We start from the raw sequence: 19691 nt of genomic DNA, 5'->3' as shown, positions 1-19691 counted from the left end.
TGCTGCCAAATCTTTTTTCCAATACAGATGTTTAGAGACATCTCTGCCTTCCACACAGTTTCTTCATGGGTGTGCTGGTGCTTAGTGCCGTATCTCATTTTACAGGTGTAAAGCTTTAGATTTTTACCATTAGAAAAATAAAAGCAAAAGTAACAATAGCTGGTTGATTTTGAATTATTTCTGTCAAGTTAATTTTCCTGTCATCAAAAAGAACAACAACAGGGAAAAGGAAGCCAGTGAACATTTCTGAAGAAGTCCTGAAAAAAGATGTTGTGTACTTTAATATATTTTCCTAATATTCTCTAGGATTTAAACTGCCTGTTTTGGCTGAGTAAAGAATAATAACCTTTGGGCCGGGCATGATGGCTCACACTTATAATTCCAGAGCTTGGGAGGCTGAGACAGGAGGATCGCGCAGGTTTGAAGCCAGCCTCAGCTACTTAGTGAGACCCTGTTTCTAAAAAAAGTATAAAATAGGTCTGGGAGTGTAGCCCAGAGGTAGAAAGCCCCTGGGTTCCATCTCCAGTACCTAAAAAAAAAAAAAGAATAATAACCTTTGCAGAAAAGCCATTTGCCACTCAATACTAAAAATACAGGCTTTGAATTATTGTTGTGAATTAATGATGTGGTTTTAGTGATTTTTTCTCTCTCTAAAGATTCACATGAGAATTTTTTCCCCCCAGTGCTGGGGATGAAACCCAGGGACATGCATGTGTTAGATGCACATGAATCTTTGTGAGCGCAGATTTCACATTTATTCTTAAAATATCTGAAATAAATGTAAAGGAGGTGTGAAAAATATTCTAACATTTTAAAAGTTAGCTGATTCTAAATGAAGCGACACAAACACTCTACTCACATGCTGGTTCTGTATCAGCGCGTCGAGACTGGGCTCACATGGAAGGCTGAAGACCACGCGGACCCTGCCTTCTGCAATGACATCTCCCGAGTCCTGGACCTTGGAGAGAAATCACAGTGCGTCTTAGTCTCGTTCATTACATTTTATTTTTCTACTTATTTGAATGGTATTATTTCTAAAATAATTTATAAAAAAAGTGAATAGTGAAAATCTCTTGGAATTTGTAAGTAGATTTAAAAATAACTATAAATTTGAATCATTTTAGCCTTGTCTTAAGAACTGTTAATATTTATTTCCTTATTTATTTTTGTGTGTGGTACCCTATTTTAATCTTTTGTTTTCAAACAGGGTCTCACTAAGTTGCAGAGGGCTTCACTAAGTTGTTGAGGCTGGCCATGAACCCGTGATTCTCCTGTCTCAGCCTCCCAAGGAATGGGATTACAACTGTGCACTACCACACCTGGATAATCATCCTTTTTAAAATGAACTTATTTGCAAATTACTTCAATGAGTACCAAGAAGTTGCAAAATTAAACGCAGTACAAAGAACACTTGAAAACACTTACCCAGATTCATCAATTGTAAACATTATAAAGAAAATGGCATTAACATATATCATGCGTGTATATATCTACATTCAATTATTCTTACAAAGTTACTCTTTTTTTGCTTTGTGGTTCTGAGGATGGAACCCAAGGGCATTATACTTCTGTGCTACACCCAGCCCTATTTTTTAGTCTTTTTATTTTGAAACGGTCTCATTGAGTTGCAGAGGGCCTCACTAAGTAGCTGAGGCTGTCTGCAAACAGTGACCCTCCAGTCTCTGCCTCCCGGATGCTGGGATTAGAAGTGTGTGTCACCACGTCCGGCTTCCAAAGCCTCTTAATATAAGTTATATATAATATGTCTTTCACTTCTAAATATTTTAGTGTGTATTTCCAAAGAGGAATATTTTATTTAAAAAAGAGCATAGTTATTAAATAAATTTATATTGGTATAATTTTTTTTTGGTACTGGGGATTGAATCCAGGGGCATTTTACCTCCAAACTCCACCTCCAGCCCCTTTTTTCTTTTCTTTCTTTACTTTTGGTGGCACTGAGGATGGAGCACAGGCGCCTGCTCCCTCCAAGTTATGACCCCAACTAATGTTACTTTTCACTTGGAAACAGGGTGTGAGGTGTTGAGAGCCTAAGCTGCTGAGGCTGCCTTTGAACCTACCACTCTCTTGTCTCACCTCCCAAGTACTAGGATTACAAGTGTGCACAATCATGCCTGGCCAAACCTCTTTTTAAAAAATTTGAGCCGGGCGTGGTGGCGCACGCTTGTAATCCCCGCGCTTGGGAGGCGGAGACAAGGAGGATTGCGCAGGTTCGAAGCCAGCCGCGCGCTGGCTTAGGAGACCCTGTTTCCAAAATGAAAATATAAAAATAGGTCTGGGAGTGTAGCCCCGAGGTAGAAGGGCTTCCAGGAACCCCAGTACCACCACCAAAAAAAAAAAAAAAAAATTTGAAACTGGGTCTTAGTAAGTTGTGGAAGGTCTCACTAAGTTGTTGAGGCTAGCCTCGAAAACTGTGAGCTTCCTGTCTCAGCCTCACACGTACTGGATTATAGGTATGGTGCTACCATGCCTAATAATATAATATTTTTACATCTAAGTTACTGTCCATATTCCATTGTCAGCGACATAATCCTGTCCTATAGGAAATTCTTTTCTTTCTCTCCTACAGGATCCAGGCTAGGATCAGATATTGTAGTTATTTGTCTCTTAGTACCCTTTAATCTGAAATATATCCAGAGCATGTTTTTCATAAAATTAACATTATTATTATTATTATTATTATTATTATTATTACTACAGTATTGGGGATTGAACCCAGGGGCATTCTACCTCTGAGATATATCTGAGGCCCTATTTTTCATTCTTTCTTTTGAAACAGAGTCTCACTAAGTTGCAAATGGCCTAAGTAGGTGAGGCTGGCCATGACCCCGGATCCTCCTGTCTCAGCCTTCTAAGTACTGGGATTACAACCATGTACCACCATACCAAGGAAAATTGACATTTTGAAGGATATAATCCATTCCTCTCTCTTCATGTTGTCTTTTGAAAAAAAAAAAAAAAGCCTTAATTTGGATTTGTCTGATGCTTCCTTAGAATTAAATTAAGATTATATATTCTCATTCAGAGTATTGTATGGGTTGATGTGTCCTCCTGCATTTTTTTCTTTTTGTGGTACTAGAGATTTATGCAGGGATTTTCTATCTCCAAGCTATATTCCCAGTTTGTTTTGCTGTTTTAAAAAAATATTTATTTATTTATTTATTTATTTATTTATTTATTTATTTATTTATTTATTTATTGTGGGTCTGGTGATGGAACCCAGCAGCCCTATTTTATTTATCTAGAAACAGAGTCTCGCTAAGTTGCTGAGCCCGGCTTCGAACCTGTGGTCCTCCTCTCTCTGTTTCCCAAGTACTGAGTAGCTACCACGTCCGGCTGCACTTTACTGGTGACATGCCATGAGAAACAAGAACCCTTTTCTTTGCTTTATTTATCTTATTATCACAGTGGAATCATGAATTCCTCATTTATCCTCCAATGGTTTATAATTTGCCACTATATTTAATAATTTTGGTACTTTAGCCCAGATTTGGCCAGTGGGAAGCCCTCTGACCTGGTTTCTGTGTTTACATGTCATGCTCCATTGATTGATTGATTGATTGATTGTGGTACTGGGAACTAAACCCAGAAGTATTCTAACTCTAAGCCACACCTCCAACCCTACTTATTTTTTATTTTGAAACAGGGTCTTGCTTAGGTTACCATGTGCTGCTGGCCTTGAACCTCTGATCCTCCTGTCTCAGCCTCCCAAGTACTGGGATTACAGGCATGTGCCACCACACTCAGCTGTCAGACTACTAAATACTCAGATTACAGGTGTGAGCTACTGTGCCTGGCCTCCCATCATTCTCTGGAACACTTTCTTACTTTCTGGCATAACCAGATGTTCCAGGCACAAGACGTCTTGTCTTTCCTGCCCTGACCTAGAGTCAGCATCTCCGAGAGGAACGCTGGCGGGAGAGTCAAGAGCTAGGTGTCCCATGTGTTCCTCGCTGCTTGGCTATCTTTGTTTCTCATTCTTTCAAACTTATTCAAACCTATCATATACTTAAAATAGTTTCAGAATTGTTTTATCCAAATTTCAGCAATAAAAAACCTATAAAAAAAAAGAGATCAGAATTGAATTCTTTATTGCCCAATTCCTGACCCTAATATGCTCACAAATAAAGATATGTGGTCAAATACTATGTTGATGAGTTATATCAGTGAATTCTTTCTTATTTTTCCACCTTTTGCATTGTATTTTATTTGCACCTAAATGAAGACAAGCTAAATAGCTGTATTAACTTCAAAGTAGGAAATGTAATTAGTAACAAAACCGAGACTAACTTCACCAGTGCAGCCATAGTAGGGTGTTCCCAGCATAAATACCATACTTCTAAGAGGAAACAAGTCATCCAATGTTTTGATACTGGAGAAACGAGAGTTGAAAGCTCGGATGTCCTATGTAAAATGAAACATAAAAGTAAGTATCCAGAGTAAAAACTTCAACAGCCTGTACATCATGTTTTTTTCTTATGGGATTATATCTAAATTGCCTTCAAATGTCAAATGTGATGATAACTCTATGTAACAATATTAAAATCTGAAACTTACTGGCTGGTTATATGCCAGGCACTCTTTTAGAGCTACACCTCCAGCCCGATTTTATTTCTTATAAACAGGGCCTTGCTAGGTTGATGAGTCTCACTACTTGCTGAGGCTGTCCTCAAACCTGCAATCCTTCTACCTCAGCCTTCCAAGTACTGGGATTACAGGTGTGCTCCACCACACCAATTTATGCTCCTTAACTACACTATACTGTACACCCCAAATCACAGGATCATTACATAGAGTAGTCTCCCCTTATCCACAGAGGCTAAGTTCCAAACACTCCCACCAAGGATGTCTAAAACTGTTGATAATACCAAATCCTACATATACTATGTTTTTTCCTATACATATAAACCTATGATAAACCTGAATTAGTAAATTAGGTGCAATAAGAGATTAACAACAATAATAAAACAGAACACTTAGAACAACACACTGTAAAGTTAAGCGAATGTGGTCTCTCTCTCTCAGAATCCCTTGTATGTCCTATTATTCTTGTGACGCCGTGAGCCGATCCAGCACTTCCCTGAGAAGCAATGCATGGTCGTGACACACAGTCATCACACACTGTTGCCATGACTTTTGCAGCCTGAAGTGCAAGGGCAAAACCAGCATGGATTTCTTTCCCTTCTTCACAGTTTCATGGACAGAAAGTTCATTTTCATTGTAATCTTGGCAACCACAGCATACAACTTAATTCTTTTTCTAAGAACTCCCTTTTCGCTTAGAGAAAGCACTCTATGGTTTCTCTTTAGCACATCCTAGTGCCAGCATCACTCCTCTCGCTCTTGTGAACACAGTAAGAGGCAAGTGTTCACAGGTGCTATGGTGCTCCCACAGCTGATCTGGTAACAGTGGTGGCGCAGCGGGCGGTGGCATGTTCTACATAGACTCACTGTAAACACACAGGACCCACCTCCCCAGGTGGGCGGGGCAGGCCTCACCACATTACTCAGAATGATGCCCAATTGAAGACTTGTCAATGGTTTAATGCTGCTGTTTTCCAGCTAATATTTTTAGAACCTGGTTAGCTGTAGATAACTGAAACTTTAGAAAGCAAACCTTAAAGGGGGACTACTCTAATTCCCCCCAATTTTTATCCCCTTGCTGTATCTAAGATTTTAATGCAAGAGCAATTATGTTTCATGTTCATTAGTTTATATAAGACAATGTGTGTGTGTGTGTGTGTGTGTGTGTGTGTGTGTGTGTGTGTGTGTGAGAGAGAGAGAGAGAGAGAGAGAGAGAGAGAGAGAGAGAGAGAGAGAACTGGGGATTGAACCCAGGGGCATTCTACCTTTGAGCCACGCCCTCAGCCCTATTTTTTTTTTTTTATTCTTTTTTTTTTTTTTTTTTTTGGTGGTACTGGGGTTTCTGGAAACCCTTCTACCCTCCGGGCTACACTCCCAGATACCTATTTTTAAAATATATATATATTTTTATTTGGAAACAGGGTCTCTTAAGCCTGCAAGGCTGGCTTCGAACCTGCGTGATCCTCCTGTCTTTGCCTCCCAAGCGTGGGGATTACAAGCATGCGTCACCACGCCCGGCTTTTATTCTTTATTTTAAAACAGGGTCTTACTAAGTTGTGGAGGGCCTTACTAAGTAGCTGAACCTGTGATCCTCCTGTCTCAGCCGCCCAAGTACTGGGATTATAAGCATGTGCTACTACCATGCCCGGGGGACAAATGTTTTTGAAGAACAAAAATCTAAAATGCAAGGGTATAAGTTAATGTTGAAATTTTCTTTTAGAGACTAAGTCTCTAAAAAATACCCCAAAGGCAAGTTTCCTAACTGTACACACACTGTGTGAGCATGTAATATTCCTTATATAGATTACCATATTTTTGCAAGTGATATTAAATAATATTCTCCATTATATGTTGCTAAATTAGTTTCCTATTTATAAACAGTCTTTTTATACAATGTGTAATAGTATACATTAAAACAGAACTGAGGCTTGATGGAGACTTACCTTGACAATAGTTTGATAAACAAAAGGAAGAACTTGTTTTGACCACTGTTTTTCTAGACGAACTTCACCATTTTGATTTATTTGATATTTACGACCTGTGAGTAACTGAGCATACACAATTGCAGATGTTTCATTTATTATTATTCCTTTTCTTCTTAGGTAACTAATAGAATAAAAAAGAAATATATCTATATATGAGTATGTATATAGTGTGATGATCAACATCCTAATTACCAATTCATAATCAAATACTTAATAAGCTTCAAATAAATATGCAACCAGTTCTGTATACCTAATTAAGATATTTGCAGTTTGGGGATGTGTGTGTTAAGTTACTGGGGACTGAACCCAAAGTCATTCTGCCTGTGAGCTACACTCCTAGCCCTATTTTATTCTTTTATTTTGCTACACACACATACACACACACACACACACACACACACACGCACACACACACACAGTGAATGTTCACAGTAGCACTATTTATAACATCTAAAAGTGGAGAAGAACTAAATAGAGCTTAGGCATATGATATGCAAGAAACAACTCAAATGTCCACTGACAGAATGGACGCGTGCTGCATTCATACGATGTAGTATTATCATTAGTGAAAATCAACAAACTACAACCACTCGTAACAGTATGGATGAATCTCAGAGTCACAGCACTGAGCTTTCTGACGCTGTGTGAATCAACTTATATGAATTTCTCAAACAGGAAAAAAGAACATATGGGGTTATTAGAATAATTATCCTTGGGGAGGAGAGCAGAGGACCGCAAATGGCAGGAAGGCATGGCAGGGTTCGGGACACTGCTCGTATTGCTGTTGGTTCTGTTTCTTTGTCTTATGGTTACACATGTAGAAATTTATCAAGCACAGTAATGTAGTTATGATTAGCTTATGATGTGCATATATTTTTTTTCTGTATGTGTATCTTAAGAACTTTCCATTAAAATACCCCCTCCCCCAAAGAGTTAGCTAAGACAAGACTTTTAAATTCTCACATGATGTGGAGACATGTCTGTTCACTTTTGCTTATACTTTATGCTTACATTATTTGGGGGCCATTATTGTCCAGATTTTTTCTGCAGTTCTAAAATTCTATGCATTTCTTAGCTGGGTGGGGGGTGGTGCGTGTTTGTAATCCCAGCATTTGGGAAGCTGAGACAGGAGGACTGTGGTTCGTAGACAGCCTCAGCTACTACTTAGAGAGGCCCTTTGCAACTCAGTGAGATCCTGTTTCAAAATAAAAAATAAAAAATAGGGTTGGGGAGGTGTAGCTCAAAGGTAGAATGCCCCTGGGTTCTATCCTCATTACCACAAAAAACCCAAACCAAAACAAAACAGCCCCATAAATTTCTATGCATTTCTCAGTATCCTTAATTAAAGCTTTCTTTTTTTCTTCTTAAAATTACTTCCATTTCTTTTCCTTCTCACTTCATTATATACTTCACTTTCCTTACCCGAAGGTACCATCACTTCCATGTATGGCCCCATCAAACACAAGTTGTTTTCATACTATATACCACAAGGTTAGGGGACAGTATAATGGTTTGGGTTTAGGATGACACCGTAGCCCTCATGAAAACAAGGTAGTAATATGAGAAGTGGGGTTTGCTTGCCAAGAAGGGATCCCTGAAGGTGTCACCTTGGGGATTATATATCCTTTCTCCTCCCTCTGCTCTCCCTGCTTCTGGTCCCTGTGATGTGAGAGCAGAGCCCATGCTTTCCCTCTCTCTGCTTCTTGCTGCCCTGCCCTGAGCTCTGCAGACCTGGCCTTGCATGAACTGAACCATGAAATCTCCAAAATCATGAGCAAAGAATCTTGCTTCCTCTAACTTATGTGGTCAATCATTTTGGATTAGAGCAGTGACAATGATGACTGAGACAAGAGGGTGTTGATGTTCTTACAACCCATCATGACTTCCAATTCTAGAGTAGTAAACCACCATACTCTTTCCCTTCTTTCTATCCTTACAGCTAACACCATCCAGAGTGACTTCAATGTCCGCACATATGATCTGCTCAGTATCATAGTAACTCATTTTCACAACTTCTTTTATCTCTAATAATTTCCTCCTTCATTTACTTCAGGCACTTATTGCCATGGCTATGATTTGGGACTTAACATTAAAATATATTCTACTATGTTTTATGACCTTTTAATCTGAGTGGTTTTTCTTTTCTTTTTTGGGTGGTACTGGGGTTCCTGGAAACCCTTCTACCTCCGGGCTACACTCCCAGACCTATTTTTATACTTTTTTATTTGGAAACAGGGTCTCTTAAGCCAGCGCGGCTGGCTTCGAACCAGCGCGATCCTCCTGTCTCTGCCTCCCAAGCGCGGGAATTACAAGCGTGCGCCACCACGTCCAGCCTGAGTGGTTTTTCATAATCTTTATACATATTCTCTATTTGTACATCTTTGAAGGGTATTATGGCCTGGTATTAGCTCCAGAATTATAGAAGTCTCTTTGAATTCTCCCCAAATTTATTAATGGGTGTTTTTACAATTTACTTTTTATTTACTTATTTATCTACTTTGTGGTACTGGGGATTGAACGTAGAAACAGTCTACCTAGTCTACCTCTGAGCTACACCCAGCCTTATTTTATTTTATTTATTTATTTATTTTGGTGGTACTGGGGTGAACCCAGATGCTTTCTACCTCCAGGCTATACTCCCAGACCTATTTTATACTTTATTTGGAAGCAGGGTCTCACTAAGTTGCTGAGAGCCTCACTAAGTAGCTGAGGCTGGCTTCGAACCTATGCGATCCTCCTGTCTCAGCCTTCCAAGCGCAGGGATTACAAGCGTGCGCCACCACGCCCAGCTCAGCCCTATTTTATTTTGAAACAGGGTCCCACTTAGTTGTGGATGGCCTCATTATGTTGCTGAGGCCGTCAACCTGTGATCCTCCTATCTCAACCAAGTCCTAGGATTACAAGTGCAGGCCAGCTTGGCCTGTTTTTTATGATTTTTAAGAATGCTGATAGATATGTATTCATGAGACCATTTAATATGCCATCGCAAGTTTTTATTGTTTTGGTTTTGAGATTTCCAGTATTTTGATAAAGAAAAAGAGGTGGGATCATGGAACACAAAGCACTGGATGCCCTGCAAAATGAACAGTACAAGGAGGGCCAGGTTCTGAGTTTGGTTAGAATCTACAGGTTGCGTTTCTTTTTCTTTTTCTTTCTTTTTCTTTCTTTTTTTTTGCAGGTCTGGGGATGGAACCCAGGGGCATTCGAACTCAGAGCTACACCCCCTGCCCTATTTTTGATTCTTTATTTTGAAACTGGGTCTCACTGAGTTGTAGAGGGCCTCACTAAGTGGCTGAGGCTGTCTGTGCACCGCGATCCTCCAGCTCAGCCTCCCGAATGCTGGGATGACAGCGTGCCCACCACGCCCGGCGCACAGGTTGCATTTCTAACTCACACGAGGACTGGGTGTAGGGAGGTGGGGAGGCAGGAGGGAAAAAAGATGAGGAACAAGAAAGGGTCTTCCTATTTTCACTACTAACATGTGGCCAAGAAATTCAGCTGCCTGAAGCTGAGTGTAACTGGCACTCAAATTCAGGTAACATAATACGTGTTCCTCCTAGCACTAAGTGGCTATGTCATTTCATCCTCCCGCCCCTGTATTTCATGAAGTACTTTAGTGACAAACCAGACAAGGCTATAACTGTTGCAAACCACATGGTACTTCAAACTAGAACTAAATGTTTTATTTTGTTATTTTTATTTTTTGGATCAAGGGATTAAACCCCAGGGCATTCTACCTCGGAGCTATATCCCCAACTGTTTTGTTTTGTTTTGGAACAGGGCCTTGCTAAATTGCTGAGGTCTCCAAAATACTGGGATTATAGGTACACACCATTATGCCCAGCTAATTAATCTCTTTAGAACATAGGGTAAAGACAGTATTCAGAGTCACTACAATGCTATGTATAACATAAGTTATAGAATAGGCACCTTAAAATATTCCAGTGCTGCGACACTGAGCTCTTTCTATGATACTCACTGTTCTGAAATTCCTTGCACTTCTTTCGTCCAGTTAGATTGCTCTTTGTCTCCAAGATGGACCACTTTAGATGGTGGAGCAGTTCTTCCCAAATAAAGCTTCTGTGTTCCTGGAGCTTCTTCCAAGTAAAACCTGAGAATTTAAAATAGAATTACATACCCTACAATTTGTATTTTAATATAGTTTTTTTTTGGCGAGTTTGGGGACGCCACCCAGAGGCATTCGACCTTCAAGCTACACCCCCTGCCCTATTTTTTATTCTTTATTATTATTATTTTTTTGGTGGTAATGGGGTAGAACCCAGGGGCTTTTCTACCTCCTGGCTATACTCCCAGACCTATTTCTTTAATACTTTTTGGAAATAGGTTCTCACTATGTTGCTGAGAGCCTCACTATATAGCTGAGGCTAGCTTCGAACCTGTGTGATCCTCCTGTCTCAGCCTCCCAAGTGCTGGGATTATAAGCGTGCGCCACCACGCCTGGCTTAATATAGATTTCTTGATTTTCTTTCTTTCTTTTTTTTTTGGTGGCACTGGGGTTCCTGGAAGCCCTTCTACCTCCAGGCTACACTCCCAGACCTATTTTATATATTTTTTAAATTTGGAAACAGAGTCTCTTAAGCCAGAAGGCTGGCTTTGAACCAGCGTGATCCTCCTGTCTCCGCCTCCAATGCGCGGGAATTACAAGTGTGCGCCACCACGCCCGGCTGAAGTATCAGTTTTCAAAGTAAAAAAAAAAAAAAAAAAAATCAAAATGGTACAGTAGTAAAAAAAAACAAAAAATTATTTATGGTAGCAGGAATTGAACCCCGGGCCATTTTACCTCCAAGCTACAATCTCAGCCCTATTTTTCTTTGGAAACAGGGTCTCATAAAGTAGCAGAAGACCTTACTAAGTTCTTGAGGCTGACTGTGAACCTGTGATCCTCCTGTCTAAGCCTTTTATGTGCTGGAATTAGACAGATGTAAGTGACTATGTGAGGCAAGAGTCCTTTTTTATCAACTGTAACATAAACTGAGCGTGGTGGTATATACCTATAGTCCCAGTTCTTGGGAGGCTGAGACAAGAGAATCTCAGGCTTGAGGCCAGCCTCAGCAACCTCGTGATGCCTTCCACAACTTAGTGAGACCCTGTTTCAAATGAAATGGGGCTGTAAATGTAGCTCAGATGTAGAATGCCTCTGGATTCGATCCCCAGTATCTATCTATCTATCTATCTATCTATCTATCTCTCTCTCTCTCTCTCTCTCTCTCTCTCTCTCTCTCTCTCTCTCTCTCACACACACACACACACACACACACACACACACACACACACGTACAAATCCCTTCAAGGAACTGAAGTTTAAGGTGATCCTGGACAAATTTGTGAGACCATCTAAAAGTTAAAAAAAAAATTAAGCAGAGTGTGGTGGTACACGTTTGTAATCTCAGCATTTGAAAGGCTGACAGAGGCCGGGCGTGGTGACGCATGCTTGTAATCCCCGCGCTTGGGAGGCAGAGACAGGAGGATCGCGCAGGTTCGAAGCCAGCCGCGTGCGCTGGCTTAGGAAACCCTGTTTCCAAAATGAAAAAAAATGTAAAAATAGGTCTGGGAGTGTAGCCTGGAGGTAGAAGGGCTTCCAGGAACCCCAGTACCACCAAAAAAAAAAAAAAAATTGAAAGGCCGACACAGGAGGATTGCGATTTGCGGCCAGTCTCAGCTATTTAGTGAGGCCCCTTGCAACTCAGTGAGACCCTGTTTCAAAATAAAGAATAAAAAATAGGGCTGGGGATGTAGCTCAGAGGCGGAATGCCCCTGGTCCCATCCCCAGTACAATAAATAAATAAATAAATAAATAAATAAATAAATAAATAAATAAAGGAGTTGGATCATGGTGTACACCTGTAATCTCAGTAAGTACTTAGGAGGCTGAGACATGTTGATTACAGGTTTAAGGCCAGCTTCAGCACCTTAGTGAGGTCTCAGCAACTTAGTGAGACCCTGTTTCAAAATAAAAACGTTTAACCAGGTGTGGTGGAGCATGCTTGTAATTCTGGTACTTGGGAGGCTGAGACAGGAGAATCACAGGTCCACCACCAGATATAGGTACTTAGTGAGGCCCTCTGCAACTCAGTGAGAACCTGTTTCAAAATAAAGAATAAAAAATAGGACTAGGGGTGTAGCTCAGAGGTAGAATGCACCTGGGTTCAATCCCCAGTACTGCAAATAAATAAATAAAAATTAAAAATTAAATAGAGGTTGGTAAGCCCAGCGCGGTGGCACACGCTTGTAATCCCAGCATTCAGGAGGCTGAGACCCGAGGATCACAGTTCGTGGACAGCCTCAGCTACTTAGTAAGGCCCTCTGCAACTTAGTGAGACCTTTTCAAAATAAAAAATAAAAACTAGGACAGGGGGTATAGCTCAAGGTAGAATGCCCCTGGGTTCCATCCCCAGACCCACCAAAAAAAAAAAAAAAAAAGGGGGGGGGATTGAGGGGTATAGGTAGAATTTCCCCAGGGTTTAATCCTCAGTTCTGCAAAAAATAAAAATAAAAATTAAAAAAAGGGTTAAAAAAGGTAGAATGTGTCTGGGTTCAATTCCCAGTACCAAATAAAATAAAATAAAATAAAATAAAATAAAACAAAATAAAAAAGGCTGAGATTGTTACACAGCACCTCTGGGTTTAATCTACAATACCATAAAAAAGAAAAAAAAAAAAAAAAAAAAAGCTGGGCATGGTGGCATATGCCTGTAATCCCAGTACTACTTGGGAGGTTAAGACGGGAACATCGCAGGTCCATGGCCAGCCTCAGCTACTTAGTGAGGCAATCCACAACGTAGTGAGACCCTGTTTCTAAGTAAAATAGGGGTATAACTCTACAGTAGAATGCCCCTGGGTTTAATTCCTTGTACTGCAAACAAAACAATCTCAAGGAGTATACAATATTCCTTGAACTTGAACTACAATAAGGTATGATCCGAGGACTTGTATTTTCACTATAGTGTAAATGTTCTTATAATAAATTTATCAGTTAAAACATAAATTAATTAAAAACAGAAGTTAAATAATAAATCAAATCTTACTTGGTTTCACCATCTGAGACAGCCACAACTCTAGCTTCTTCAAGATGAGGCCAATTAACAAAGACAGACTTTCCAAGCACTGATGAAGCAATGTTTTCTACACTCTTAAAGCAAAAGTGAAAATGTTCATTCATGTTTTACGTCCAACAAAAAGCTTTATGCAGGTAAAATTTTCCAAACTACATTTAAGTTTTAATTATTGAAAAAAAATGAACAAGCTTGACTAGTTGTTATGAAATTTCATCCACCAGTAAAATTCTGTAATTCTACCAATGACATTTTTAACTATCTTGCTTATTTTTCTTATGGTAACGGAGAAAAGTGAATAGAACATCAGAAAGGTCTAGAAAAGAGCCAGGCGTTGGGGCACATGCTTGTATAATCCCAGGACTTGGGGCTGAGACAGGAGGGTTACAGGTTCGCAGTCAGTCTCAGCCACTTACAGAGGCCCTCCACAACGCAGTGAGACTCTGCTTCAAAAGAATAAAATACAGCTGGGGGTGTAGCTCGGAGGTAGAATGCCCCTGGGTTCAATCCCCAGTAACACACACACACACACACACACACACACACACTGAAGAAAAAGGAATTGTCTAGAATGGGAACATCCATTGTTTAATAGTCAGATACTTAAAGCAGAATCTAAGAAACAGGCTTTCCTTTCAGTTTGTAGCAGCCACAATGAGGAAAGAACAGACTTTTAAGTCAAAAGACACAGGTCCACATTTGAGTTCCACCTCTTTTCAGATATAAAACCTTAGGCAAATCATTAATCCCACTCAGATTCAGTTTTCTTTTTCAAGCAGGAATGTCTACCTTGCAATGTTAATAATACAAGAAAATAATGTACATAAAAGTTTTGTAAATTGTGAAATACTATATAAGTGTTCTATATAAAATAGTATCTTAAAACTCTAGTTTTAAAAGGAAACTATATTGTTCAACTTGTACATCTAGGTTAGAGAACGACTTTGTGATAGAAACTGAAGTTTAAATATAAAATTTCATTTATCCTTTTTATTATATTTAATCAACTTAAGAAATATTTGTTTAATAAGGATGACTTTCTTCTGGTAACTTTTTAATTTGATATTTAAGCATTTCTTAAGGCAAACATACAAAACAAGAGAATAACTACTCTGATAAATAAAATCAGTTCCATCAAAAGCAGGCTTCCTCAGTTATCCTCTTCCCTTGTATACGTCTCTGATTTCATTCCTTTTGTGTGTGCTAACTGAGGTTGAACCCAGGGACATTCTACCTCTGGGCTACACCCCCAGGCCTATTTCTGATTTTGAAACAAGGTCTCACTAAGTTGTGGAGGGCCTTGCCAAGATGCTGCGGCTGGCTGTGAGCCTGCGATCCTCCTGCCTCAGCCTCCCAAGTGGCAGCATCACTGGTGTGCACGGCCATGCCTGGCTGATTTCATGCTTCCATCCTTTCTGGTAGTTTCTGCCCTCCTTGCCCATGTGAAGCCTTTCCTTTCCGCTCTCGGTGCACTCCTTTGTTACTTCACTTGGGCTCTGTTGTCATAAACATACTTTCCCACTACTCAGCTTTGGTACTCGCCTCTCCAGTAGCTCTACCTCCTTGTTTGCATGGGCTTTGCTTGCTCAGTCTATTCTTTACCTCCATTTATGTTTCCAGTCCACCTTTCAATGATAAAGTTCTTCACCAAGGGTTTAATATTTGCTACCTTTACTTCTTATCAAACCAGTCCTAGCCTTCTCTAAGAAACTGGATTTCTGCCTCCACCAATCTACTGGAATAGAATTCTCAAAGGCCAACATTATAGGACAAATTATAGGTCTTGGTTTCATTTTTATTCAAAATTTTGCAGCGTACAGTCCCTGGCCAACTCTTCTCTGATACTTATTAATTTGGGAGTCAATGTTTCTTACTTCTGGGTCTGTCACTTTTTTTTTCCTTTTTTCTTTTGGGTAATAGGGATTGAACCCAGAGGCATTCTACCTTGAACCACACTCCCAGCATCTTTTATTTCATTTTCAAATAGGGTCTTGCTAAGTTGCTGAGGCTGGCCTTGAACACCTGATCTTCCTGTCTCAGCCTCTCAATGTCCTGGGATTACAGGTGAGGTCCACTGCACCTGGCTGCTATTTTTGGTGCATGTGTGGCAGTGGGTATTGAAACCAGGGCCATGCTTCAACCACTGAGCTACAATCCCAATCTTTTTTGTTTTCCCTTTTTGGTACTAGGGATTGAACCCGGGGCATTCTACCTCTGAGCTACACCCCCAAGCCTGCTGATTTTTAAAGTTTATTTGAAATGGGGTCTTGCTAAGTTGCTGAGACTGGCCTTGAACCTGTGATCCTTCTATCTTAGCCTCCTGAGTACGGTGATTACAGGTGTGCTCCATGGCACCTGGAAAAAAAAAATTCCGTTCCTTCCTACACAGCCTCAAGCTTGTGATCCTCCTGCTTCAGCCTCCCAAGTGTCTGGTAGTACAGGCTTGCGCTACCACACCTGACTCACGGTGTCAGTTTCACTGTATCCTGGCTCCTTTTGCATCCTATATAATTGTGGGTATTTCTTTATGTTTGGACCATGAATCCTCAATATATGTTTTCTTCAGGGAGATGAGCCTCAAAGTCTCAGTCATTAATTCTCTGTTAACTTGTACAACCCAATGTCTCTCCAATCTCTAGCTCCAGGTAATTAACTGTAAATAAACAGCGTTTCTAAGCTGAGAATTTTCATCAGAACAGGACACAGGCAAAAATAAAATCGATTTTCTCAGTTTTCCTAAGGATGGCTCGTAACTAGTATCATTCTAAATGCACAGAAGTTAATTTATTACATAAAATAAATGCCTTAAGGCATGGCTTATATCTCTTCAAAGCGGCTCCAGTTAAACACCTCAGTACCATCTTAAAATCCCATATTTATTTATCATCAATTACCCTAAACCGGCAACTCCCTCCCTCGCCTGTACTTTTCTAGTCCAGCACACTACAATTACTTTCTAGCTAACAAGCCTAGACATCTCAGTCATGTTTATTGTTTTTCCCCTCTTTTCACTCCAAATGTTTGAGCAAATAATAAAACTTGTCAACTTTCTTCTACCTCGTACAGTTTACACCCTTATCACCGAGTGCTACAACCTCTGAATGTGCACATCTTCCCAGTTCCTTCCACTTCTCTTTTGTGCAATTTAGTCTAGATGCTGCCAATTAATCTTTATGAAAGCACTGATTTCAATGTAACAGTCATGGGGAAAACAGCCCAAACTCCTTAACCTGGTATTCAAGGTCCTCCGTAATCTGGCCTCAATGTGTTTTCAACCTTACTTCCACCTCCCGACACAAATCCTCACTTCAGTCAAGTTTATCTATTCATTCTCCTCAATTATATCACATCTATTCCAAAAAAGAAGTATTAGGAAATATTTCGGACATGGAAAAAGGTTAAAAAGAATAAGACAGTGTATCACATTTATTTTTTACTAAAATTTCCCATTCTTGATATTTCTTCTAGTTAGAATGCCTTTGCCCTTCTCTAGTCTTCTAACATGTTCTTTTGTGCCCAGCTCGAGGCTATTCCTATCTGTAAATCTGTACTTAACCTTTGGCTTGTACAATTCAAGTCCTTTTCCAAATTCTGGAGTACAGTTTTGCTCACTGTGTTATAATTACTCAGGTTCTTAGACTGTCATTGAGTTGTGTAAATGTTCCCGAGTTTTATCCTTCCTTAGTCTATGAACTTCTGTAGTCATAGCACACAATACCTCTCTGGTAGACACCTTGGTTGGTACAAAGTTCTATGTATAAGAATCCCCTCATAAATAAATAAATGAAGTACTTACAAGTTCATCTGATTCTGCTTGCACTATGATTTCCAACATCATGTTTTCTCCACGACTGCTTTGCTGGAATACTTGAACTCCACTTTTCTTCAAAAAAAACTTTAAAAAAATTCAAAGAATTTAACTTTAATTATTTCTCTATCATTACATCACATTTAATAAAGGGAAAAATTCGGAATTAAATAGCCACTGACTTTATGTTTGATGTGTTTCAGAGTAGGGAATCCACAGAAATATAATGCCTTCTGGTCAACCCTGGTTATTTTGTTCTTATTTATGTCAACACGCCAAGCATCTAATGATATAATTTTGTACCTAGAAAATAAAACAAGGTGTTTAATTTAAAACTAAAATATATGCAATAAGTTTTTCAACTTTTTCTTGACTACTTCACAAGAATAAGTTTTGCATTTATTTATTTATTTATTTATTTATTTATTTATTTATTTTTGTGCTATTAGGAATGAACCCAGGAGTATTTTTTTTTTTTTTTTTTGGGGGGTGGTACTGGGGGTGGAACCCAGAGGCTTTCTACCTCTAGACCCAGACCCATTTATATTTTATTTTGGAAACAGGGTCTCACTAAGCCTCACTAAGTAGCTGAGGCTGGCTTCGAACCTGTGCGATCCTCCTGTCTCAGCCTCCCAAGCACGTGGATTACAAGCGTGCAACACTACGCCCGGCTTGAACCCAGGAGTATTCTACCTCTGTGCTACAACCCAGTCCCCCCCCCCCGCCCTTTTTGGTGCTGTGGATTGAACCCAGGGGCATTCTACCTCTGAGCTACATCCTCAGCCCTATTTTATTATTTATTTATTTATTTATTTATTTATTTATTTATTTATTTATTTGGTGGTGCTGGGGTTCCTGGAAGCCCTTCGACCTCCGGGCTACACTCCCAGACCTATTTTACATTTTTAATTTGGAAACTGGGTCTCTTAAACCAGTGAGGCTGGCTCAGAACCAGCGCAATCCTCCTGTCTCCGCCTCCCAAGCACGGGGATTACAAGCACGTGCCACCATGCCTGGCTATTATTATTTATTTATTTATTTATTTATTTATTTATTTATTTATTTATTTTTGGTGGTACCGGGGTTCCTGGAAGCCCTTCTACCTCCGGGCTACACTCGCAGACCTATTTTTACATTTTTATTTGGAAACAGGGTCTCCTGCTGGCTTCGAACCTGCGTGATCCTGTCTCTGCCTCCCAAGCACGGGGATTACAAGCGTGCGCCACCACGCCCGGCTTTTATTTTTCATTTTGAAATAGGTCCTTGCTAAGTTATAGAAGGCCTCAATAAACTGCTGAGGCTGGCTGCAAACCTATGATCCTCCTGTCTCAACCTCCCAAGTACTGGGATACAGGTTTGTGCCACCACACCTGGTTCAGTTTTCATTTTGATCCAGGGCCTTGCTATGTTGTCCAAGCTGTAGGTTCTGACTTCTGGCTCAAGTGATCCTCTGGCCTTGGCCTATGGAACAGCCGGCATTACAGGTATGTGGTGCCACACCGGGATCATTAGTTACCAACTGACTTTTTCACAAATTATTTGTTAATTCTGCATATAGATATTCATAATATTTGTTGAAAATGACTAAATTACCTTACCTTGTACAACATCGTTCTATGGCAGGGAATTTTTCTGGCCATGGAGAGGGGTAGGTGAACTCTGTGTCCCTATCATACCAGCACATTAGGCACTCGCTATGTTGGTTTCTTTTCCTCTCTTCCGTTTTGAGGGAGTGGTTACATGTCTCCATGGCTTCCAACAGTCGCTTCTGAATGTAAACAATGAAGAGAAAGGATAGTAGTAAAGGCATTTCATGTCTGTCTGTCTGTCTGTCTGTCTGTATGTGTGTATTACTTGGAATTGAAACCAGGCAGAGGCAGTTTATCTCTGAGCTACACCCCTAGCCCTATTTTACTTTTTATTCTGAAACAGGGTCTAAGTTGTAGAGGGCCTCAATTTGAACCTGCACTCTTCCTGTCTTAGTATCCCAAGTACTGGGGTCACAGGTATGTGCCACCACGCCCAGTGTCATAATTTCTTTTTCTTTTCTTTTTCCTTTGTGTGTGTGTGTGTGTTACTGGCGATTGAACCTAGGGGTGTTCTACTTCTGAGTTATAACCTAGCCTCATTAAAAAAAATTATTTTGAAACAGGATCTCACTAAGTTGTGGAGGGCCTCACTACTTGCTGAGGCCAGCCAGTGAACCTGTGATCTTCTATCTCAG

At 40.0% G+C, this 19691-nt stretch overlaps 1 protein-coding gene across 3 annotated transcripts in view; it reads right to left on the bottom strand.

The window, feature by feature from the left end:
• XRN1 (5'-3' exoribonuclease 1) overlaps positions 1–19691 on the bottom strand; it is a gene marked incomplete at both ends in the record, with an annotated part of 98310 nt that overhangs the window by 43806 nt on the left and 34813 nt on the right. For all 3 annotated transcript variants that reach the window (XM_080695704.1, XM_080695706.1, XM_080695705.1), the window contains 8 exons: positions 860–958; positions 4309–4422; positions 6545–6707; positions 10566–10697; positions 13633–13736; positions 17456–17554; positions 17650–17770; positions 19066–19235. In XM_080695704.1, coding sequence (XP_080551830.1) covers positions 860–958; positions 4309–4422; positions 6545–6707; positions 10566–10697; positions 13633–13736; positions 17456–17554; positions 17650–17770; positions 19066–19235 — 1002 coding nt within the window. The remainder of the gene's footprint in view (positions 1–859; positions 959–4308; positions 4423–6544; positions 6708–10565; positions 10698–13632; positions 13737–17455; positions 17555–17649; positions 17771–19065; positions 19236–19691) is intronic.

Source organism: Muscardinus avellanarius (assembly GCF_963383645.1).
Source record: "Muscardinus avellanarius genome assembly, chromosome: 5".
In the NCBI taxonomy this organism is placed as follows: Eukaryota; Metazoa; Chordata; class Mammalia; order Rodentia; family Gliridae; genus Muscardinus; species Muscardinus avellanarius.
The sequence above is the reverse complement of the archived record's forward strand: the minus strand, read 5'-3'. Positions and strand labels throughout refer to the sequence as shown.